Source organism: Panicum hallii, chromosome 4, assembly GCF_002211085.1.
Source record: "Panicum hallii strain FIL2 chromosome 4, PHallii_v3.1, whole genome shotgun sequence".
Classification (NCBI taxonomy): Eukaryota; Viridiplantae; Streptophyta; class Magnoliopsida; order Poales; family Poaceae; genus Panicum; species Panicum hallii.
The window spans coordinates 9,901,306-9,910,510 of NC_038045.1; the positions used below are offsets into that span (position 1 = coordinate 9,901,306).

General features: G+C 43.4%; 1 protein-coding gene across 1 annotated transcript; it reads right to left on the reverse strand.

Annotated features, from left to right (window-relative positions):
* Positions 1-3,064: 3,064 nt before the first annotated feature.
* On the reverse strand, positions 3,065-3,637 carry LOC112890334. The gene has a single exon (XM_025957241.1). The coding sequence runs from the start codon at positions 3,635-3,637 to the stop codon at positions 3,065-3,067; it is 573 nt and encodes a 190-aa protein (XP_025813026.1).
* Between the last annotated feature and the right edge of the window lie 5,568 nt (positions 3,638-9,205).

Sequence of the window (9,205 nt, forward strand, 5' to 3'; positions counted from 1 at the left end):
GAATTTCGCTAGATTTCAATGAAAAATTCAAAAATTTAAAAAAATTTATAAAAAGTAGAGAACTTATTTTTATAAAAAACTAGACCTTCTCTTGATTCCAGAATGTTGTCACATGTTGAAAACAACAATTGTTTGCTTAGGAAAAAAATATTTTTATCTAACTACCCGTTACCATCCACTAACTCATGCGATTAAGGCCGATTTTCGTACGATTAAGGCCGATAATCAATATATATGCGGCAATTATCGATGATGCTGCAGCTGGGAGCGAGGGAGTTGATCGTGGCGTCGATAATCGAAGAGACCGAAGAATGATTAAATTGATATGCCGAATGCCTTCATGTATGAACTATGTGCTTGCTAAGTTTGTACGTGGCTTGTATAGAGTATGTACTCTTGTTTCTATGCACTATGAGGTTTGTATGAACTATGCACTCTTTTATTTCTGTGAACTATGAAATTTGTATGGACTATGCACTCGTTTGTTTATATGAACTATGCACTTCGTGGTTTGTATATATGTGTAAATTCATGTGCTTTATGCAATTTTATGGGCAAAATATGTAAACATGTTTATTTCTTAGGCAATTCTATATGCAAAATTGTGCATGTATGTGTAATTTATCTAATATAATATAATACATAACCTAAAAAATTAAATGCTATCAAACCTTTATTTTTTTTCCACTGCCAAAATATATTTTCAGTAGGCGAAGCGATAAATCGTTCAGTTTGCATCGATTATCGATGATAAATTGTTGAATTTCATTTTTTTGAATTTAGGTCTCTTTACCAATCGGTTTTGGCGATTTTTCACCGATTTTCAACTGATTATCGTTACCGGGGCTCACTGATAAATGCTGTATCGCCGGTAATGTAATCCCTGCTCACAGGTGAGTGTCTATAGCTAAACAAATAAGACATGCAGTATGCAGACTGCCCAGCATATAACTAAACCACTTCAAAGTTTAAAACAGAAACCGTATCAGCAGCGCTCAACAGCTACCCCTGAATTCTTCTTCTAAAATTCTAACCAATTTTTGAACTGAAATGCAGCATCACTCCTTCTAGTAGTTGGCAATTTTTCTTCAGAAATTTTTTCGCTTCCTCTTCAGATAGCAGCAACCAGTATATTGCCCAGAATGTCCCCCTAAAGCTGACCTGAAAGTACGAGTTAGGCAAAGTTCGATTGAAAACAACATCATTTCGTGTTAGCCAAACAGCCCAACATAAGGCAACAGCTCCAACTAACAAAGATTTTCTATGTTTATGGGAAAACCCTGCCGGCCAAGAACCCAACAGATTTGAAACATCAACTGGAGGCTAGATTCCAAAGTAAACAGAATAGCAAACCACAAGAATTTAGCCACATGACACTAAAAAAAGATGCTGAATGGTTTCTTCAGAATAAAAAACAGCATCTACTGTCACGTTTCTGGTTCCTTTTTAACAAGCTATCTTTAGTGAGAGTGGCACCTTTTGTGAGGTACCACATGAAGACTTTAATCTTGAGTGGTATTTTTAACTTCCAAATGGGAGAAGCTACAGGAACCTCAGCAATCATCTAGTCATTATACACAGACTTAACTGAAAAGACTGAGTCTTTACCCAGCTTCCACTCCCAACTATCTTCTACATCTGTTAGGTTCACATTAATAAGCAAAGTAACCAATTCTAGCTACATTCTTAGCTTATCCCCCACCAAAGCTCTCCTAAAAGAGATGTTCAAAGGGCTGGTGCTTAACACACTAGCCACAATTTGATTTTTATTTCTTGCAATGTTGAACAGAGCAGGGAATTATTTCTTCAGAGGTCCATTGCCAAGCCACCAATCCTCCCAAAACCTTGTCTTTTCTCCATTGTGTACCTTAAATTTTCCTCTAGGGAAAAAAATTCTTTGACCTCCATTAGTCCTGACTAGAACTGTGAATCCCCTAGCTTCTTAACTGCCTGAGCCAATGTTGTATCCTATAGGTATTTCTCCTGAGCAGTTGTTGCCAATGCCATGTACCATCCTCAGTTAAGAGCTTGAATAGCCACTTGCTTAAGAGACAAATATTCTGAGCATCCAAGTTTGTGATTCCTAGACCCCCAATAGTATTGGGGGTACAAAGTATGCTCCATCTTGCCAATCTATACTTCCTTTTGTGACCATCACTCTGCCAAAAAAGTCTAGATCAATAATAGTCTAACTTCTTAAGAACCCCTTTAGGAATTCTAAAGAACGACAACATAAACATTGCAGTCTAATCAAAATGGAATTTATAAAAACTAGTCTCTCTCCCACAGACAAAAGTTTCCCTTTCCAGCTACTCAGCTTTTTCTGAAACCTCTCTTCAATTTTACACCAGTCCTTATTGGCAATTTTTTGTTGATTCATTGGTATACCCAGGTACTTGAAAGGGAATGATCCCTCTCTACACCCAAAATTTTGTCCGTACCAATCTGCCCTTGAGCTAGCTTCACCCAAGCAAAAATGTTCACTCTTATGGAAGTTTATCTTTGGTCCCGAGAGTTTTTCAAATACACATAGGATCAGCTTTAGATTCTTGGCTTGTTCAATATCATCTTCAATAAATAAGATGGTGTCATCTGTATATTGCAGAATTGACAGTCCATCATCCACCAAATGTGACACTAAAGCATTGATCTGACTACTGTTCCTTGCTCTTGTCACCAGGAATTTCTAGTCTCGAATACTATATCTATTCAAGACTAGAAATTCATGTACATGTTTGGGGCCTTTTAATACAAACATGTACAGCAATATAATTAATAGACTTGGGTTCCTACAAAACAACACCAAAATATTATATATTGTGTGAGCTGATCGTACTTGTGAATTGAAGGCGCGGGCATGCCGCATCAGCTAAAGGCTCGGGGATGAACAAACCACAGTAAAAATCACGAAGCGCATCTAAGGGCTAGAAAACGTCACATACAAACAAAATCTAAATTACCTTGTACAAGTAGCAAATCTGAAAAAAGTAATACTCTATTACAAATGCATGATAAATGTATCTATGTTGCGTGTATCGAAGATATCTATATGATATACAATAGGCTATCCACAAATACGAGTCTGACAAAAAAATAAGTCATCTGGGCACCTTGCACCGGCAGATTGGACGCGTCGGTGGACGCGCAACCACTGCTCAATGGAATCCCTGTAGAGGACGTGCCGGCACACCGGTAGCTGCCTCGTCGGCACGCCGTCGTTCCCGATCTTGCAGAGGCAGATGGCGCACTCCTCGCCGACGCCGCCGCCTCCAACCTTGTTATGCGACAATTCCCCGAGCTGGGCGATGACAATGGCCGGAAGCTGAATGGAGCCGCGGTAGTGGTGCCGTTGGGGGCCATGGCCAGCAGCAATCCCACGCAACGTTCCATCCTCCTTGTCGCCTTCGACCTCGAGACGCGACGCGGATCTCCTATTCCGAAGAGCGGCCGAGCTTAAACGGAAGCCGATGGCGAAGAAGATGACGGTAGGCAGCCCGCTCAGGGAAAGGAAGGCTATGCCGCCGTTCCTCAGGAAGCCGACGGCGGCCACGGCGGCGATCGCGATCCCGGCGACGAAGATGGCAGCGGCTTCGAGCAATTCGATGGCCCAGTGGCAGTTCGTTTGGTGGCGGGCCATGGCGTGCTGGGGCGCATGCAGGTAACTGATCGATGCATGTTGATCGATCGATAGATACGGTTTACCGGAACAACGTGATCTGAAGCGTATATATCTCTACTCTCGCCCTCCCCCTCCTCTCGATCTCCCACTCCTCTCCGTCTCCTCCAGTCCTCCTCCTCTCCGCCTCCCCCTCGCCCTCCCCTCCACTCCGTCCGCACGCCCCCCGATCCGCACGCTGTCTTCCTCGACTTCGACGTCGCCTCCACGATCCATAGCCCTCGCCTTCGGTGGGCTTGAGCCGGCGCTGGTCGCCCTCTCCATCGGTGGGCTCGAGCCGGCGCTGGTCGCCCTCGCCCTCTTGCCATCGCCGTCGAAGATCGACCCGCTCCGTCGCCGTCGCCGTCGCCCTCGATGGGCTCAAAACGGTGCTGCAAACCCTCAGGCGGGCTCGCCGCCTCACCATCGCCGTCGCGTCCTCCTCCGAGCTGGCGTTGCAAACCTCCGCAATTTGCACGCCGTCGCCCTAGCCCTCGGTCGGCGCCGCGATCTGCACGGCGGCGTCCTCGCCATCAGTCGGCCCCGCGATCTGCACGCCGGCTCCCTCGCCCTCCCTTGACGGCAACGTCGCCTCCCCAGTGGCGGAAGGAAAGAAAATTAAGAGGGCCAAATAAATATATGGAATAGTCAATTTTATTCTCAAACTTTTTAACTCAAGCTCAACTTCATCGCTAAATTTTTAAAACAACCATTTTAGTTCTTAAACTTCTCCATCCATCTCAATTTAATTCTTTAACCTACATGGCAATGCCATGTTAGCATGTTTCATCACATCTAGTCAACTATGGTTAAAAAAATTAACATTTCTATAAATTTGATCATTATAAAAGTTTCAGCTTGACAAAATTAAAATGATGTACAATTTTTAAGAAAGCGAATTGATTTCGAACATGTTTATTATACACGTACAAAAGTTTCCTTTTGTCAAAAAAATTCATGTAGACAAAGTTAAAGTTTTGTTATGTCATCTTTAAGTACGTGTGAGGCAATATATATTGCACTTAGATGCTGATATAGTATGCCAGCATGGTAAGACACATAGAACGATAGAATGAAGGACTAAATTAAGCTGCATAAAAAATATTGAGAACTGAAACGGTTATTTTAAAAGTTTAAGGATGAAGTTGATGCTTGATTAAAAGTTCGAGAATGAAATCAGCTATTCCACCAAAGAAAAATATACCTTTTATTTTTACATTGATTTCCTATAAAAATTTGATCTAATTTTATCAACAAAACATATGCTACGCATTGTCATTTTAATTATTGAGGGGCCATGGCCCCTGCCAGTCCCCAGTTCCGCCACTGCGTCTCCCACGATCCCTCGCCATCACCGACGTCGCATCCTCCTCTGAGACAGCGTTGCAAGCCTTGACGGCGACATCGCGTCACCTCTCCCGATCCCTCACCATCGCTGACGATCCGCGGCGATCCCCCGAGTTGGCCGAGCCAGCAACAGGCGCCATCAGCGTCGCCCTCACCGTGCATCAGTTGGCTTGGCAGGTTGGTATGTCGGTACACACTCCGATTACTAGCTTTTCAGCTGATCTTTATTTGTCTGATTGGTACAATATGCAATTATACAGTGCAACAGGGAATTTGAATCCCTGGCTATTAGATCATGAAACCGATTTTGGATAATAGTAGTTCTTTTCTCAGATAACTAGGTCTATGCCGTGCGTTAATGCCGCTCATATGGTCAGAGATGGAAAAAAAATTATGCAGCTATGATCATAAATGGTTCATGTATGTCTTTAGAGGGTTTAATTTTATTGCTTCAATGTAAAAGATTGCGAATCTCAAGACCTGTTCACTTTGGTAAATTGTCGCACCTCCATGAAGTGCCTATCAAAGATGTTTTTCTGGCTGTCCACCAAAGATAGGATAGCCAGTAGTGCTGCAGTGACAAGTTATATATTTGCATAGCACTAACAGGCTTGCTTTGGGTCACTGGAATTCCATATCCACTAGCTTCAGTTTCACTTTATATTCCTCAACCTACTGAAGATCTCTCGGCTGCTTATTGAAATGGTTGAAATTTTCCACGTACTTGTGTTTGTGTTCCAGTATAATTTCTTCAATTCAGAATAAATTACCACATACATAAGAATCGGTCAGTAACATTCCAGCCACGTTTCTGCAAGCAACTAAAACTTGCAAGATATGACTAAAAAAGGAGAGTTTTGACTTTCTGAAAATAATGGATGCAACTCTGTCATTTGTCTCTTTTGTGAACATCAGATGTTGTCATGTATTTTGATTATGTCATCTTTATCTCGTGAGTGTCTCTCTGGTATACTTATATATATCTGGTATGCAATGTGAACTATCAGGTTGGTTTTTATTTCCACCTTAGAAATTGCTTGCACTTTACAGAATGCAGTTGTGTTCTGAGTGGCAAACACATATGATCTAAATGGCACTTTACAGATCGGGGTAAGTTGAGGCCTAAAAAACAGCATCAGTTTTTTAGACAAGAACTCTTATGGTGCTAAGCATCTCTAATTGCAGCCAAATTGGCCTAGAAAACTGAAAAAGAAAGGCTGCAATGATCCTATTGACTGAATACTTGGTTTATAAATTGTTATGGTATTGGCCATGCATATCATTATATATATAACCACAACGTTGTCAAGTCCTAGATTTTAGGTTCATAATTGAACTATATATATTCACAGCAAGTAGATTTTAAATTCAAATGCAGACCCTTTGCTGCCAGCCTGCCATGACAAATTGCAACACGGTTGGCCATCTGCATGATTCTGCTATGCGACGCCAAGCCCATAGATGCCTGAACTTTTTTGTCTGTGCTACATCTGATCCACCAATGGTTCCACTCCTTGAGAACATCTGCGGTGCCAAATAAAAATTGTGTGGGTTATACATGATGAGGTGGGGAATACTCAGCGGTGCTAAATAATATAAGTAGCTTGGCAACTGGACTCTATATACTCAGTCGTTTTTCCTTTTCAGTCTTATGTGTTGCACTTCCAGTTAAAAAAATATCTATTGTTGGCACACCAGCTTACATGCTCCAGTGGTGCTTGCTAGAAACGAATATGATGGAAAGGTGATTCCGGGAGGAAAGCGGAGGAGGGATAGAAGGAAAAAAAAAGGCAAAAAAAAAAGAAATGGTGGCAGTGTGGGCAGTACAATAACCCATATTATCATTGCATCAAAAATAGCAATTAATTTATGTGAATCTTATTGAGTTGAATTTAGGTTTGAATCTTTACACATGATGTGATGCTCTGAAACAGTTGGAACAGAACATTGCATGCTTGTCGAAGCTAAATCCTGGATTTCGCAAATAAAAAGAAGCTAAATCCTGGAGACCATGAAAATTGAGTTTCTAGTAAATTGAGATGGTTTGCATACTATAGAGTTACAACGTGTAAATATCCCGAAGCCATGAATAGGACCACGAATAGGACATTTAACCTTCAAGAATCTGTGATTAAGACATCTGAGGCATATCCAGTATGCACAAAATCTATGAAACACCATGTTTCAATTTCATAAGTGCAATAGGATTTAGATATACTCCCTCCGTTAAAAAATATAAGACATATTTCAACATCAGAAAAGTCTTCAAAAGTAGATTGACCCTTGATTAGTCTTACAATATAACGTCAATTGCTAGACTCAATATTATCTTAAAACCACCTTGAATACAAAAATATTGATGCAAATTCTATGCACAAAGTTCACATATAATTTAGCTAATTATTGGTTAAAATAAAGTTTTATTTTTCTCTAATCAAAATATGTCTTACATTTTTTAACAGATGGAGTATTTGAAAGACTTAAAAGTTGCGATGTTATTTTTATGCACATGGCTAAATAAACAAAACAATTACTCTATGTAAGGGTTTTTTGGCAGAAATATTATTTATCTCATTATATGCGTTATTATTAAAATATAATTGTGTTTTGGTTGTTTGATTCTCATTACTAAATGCCGTCATACTACACCATAAAGATTCAAAATAATTGAAAGTCTCCCCCACCTGAAAAATTTCCGCACGATGGATGCAAAAGTTTTCAGGTGTTGATGAAAATAGCTATTTCTAAAATCTTTCTGCCTTTTTGACGCTTCTTTTTTCACCGCGCGTACCCCTCACAGGAGGGCCCGCTTGCCAGGATGATAGATGCAAAAGTTTTCAGGTGTTGATGAAAACAGCTATTTCTAAAATCTTTCTGCCTTTTTGGCGCTTCTTTTTTCACCTGCGATTTCACTTACCCGCCCACCTATACCCAAGTTTATTTCCATATTTTGCTCCCCACCTGTTCAAAATAGTTTCCATATTGTCTCAAGCTTTCCCAAATATGTGCCAAGTTGATCAGCAGGCGCCGCTGCTTTCCATCTTTGATGGCAGTCCTTTCCATTGAGATAGAAAGATTATACGTGATTGTTTAGCACATGGCCATAAACATACGTTCTTTCCTACCTTCTACTCCTATACGTGATTGCTTCTTTACAATTTCCAGTCATTTTGCATTGCTTTCCTATCTCTTTCATGCACGGTAATTAGCCCCAACGAGGGAAACAAATCATCACAATCGTCCATGACGCTGCTTGACCTACGAGCGACACTGGACTGCTAGGGCCTGCTTGCTTCGACCAACACCCCTCGAGACAGAACGGCGAGCACCATCACCGCGACATCAACGACGCCCTCGAGCAGTACGTGGCAGCCAGCCCGACATCAGCCGCGTCGCCTCGGAGGACGTCCTCGTCAACCTCCGCCTCGCGCTCGCCCTGCCCGAGCTGTCCTCGCGCGCCGCCGACGGTCTAGCCCTCTTCTTCGACGACCTCCTCACGCTGGCCCAGGCGCGGGGCTGAATCACTACGACAAGGCCGACGACGGCGTCGCGCTCGCCCTGCCCGAGCTGTCCCTGTGCGCCGCCGACGGTCTAGCCCTCTTCTTCGACGACCTCCTCACGCTGGCCCAGGCGTGGAGCTGGATCACTACGACAAGACCGACGACGGCGCCTCGGAGGTTCGGAATCCCCGCCCGGCCAAAATGGTACGGTCTAGCCCTTTCTTGGATGACCTCCTCTCGCTGGCCGAGTTGGGTGCTAGCGCTTGGCCCCGAGGTCAGCCGCGTCACCTCGGGGGATGTCCTTGCCAACGCGCTCACGGACCTCCGCCTCGCGCTCGCCCTGCCCGAGCTGTCCTCGCGCGCCGCCGCCGGTCTAGCCCTCTTCTTCGACGACCTCCTCACGCTGGCCCAGGCGCGGGGCTGAATCACTATGACAAGGCCGACGACGGTGTCGCGCTCGCCCTGCCCGAGCTGTCGCTGTGCGCCGCCGACGGTCTAGCCCTCTTCTTCGACGACCTCCTCACGCTGGCCCAGGCGCGCGGAGCTGGAACACTATGACAAGGCCGACGACGGCGCCTCGGGGGTTCGGAATCCCGGCCCGGCCAAAATGGTTGCCATATTTGCGCGTTGATTTCCCTTGTTGTGCGTTGATTTCCATTGTCAAGCTTTCCCAAAATATTTTACAGCGGTCCTTTTCATTGAA

Bases quoted from the DNA above. Each gene is read 5' to 3' on its own strand.
- LOC112890334 (XM_025957241.1), bottom strand. From the start codon at position 3,637: ATGGCCCGCCACCAAACGAACTGCCACTGGGCCATCGAATTGCTCGAA.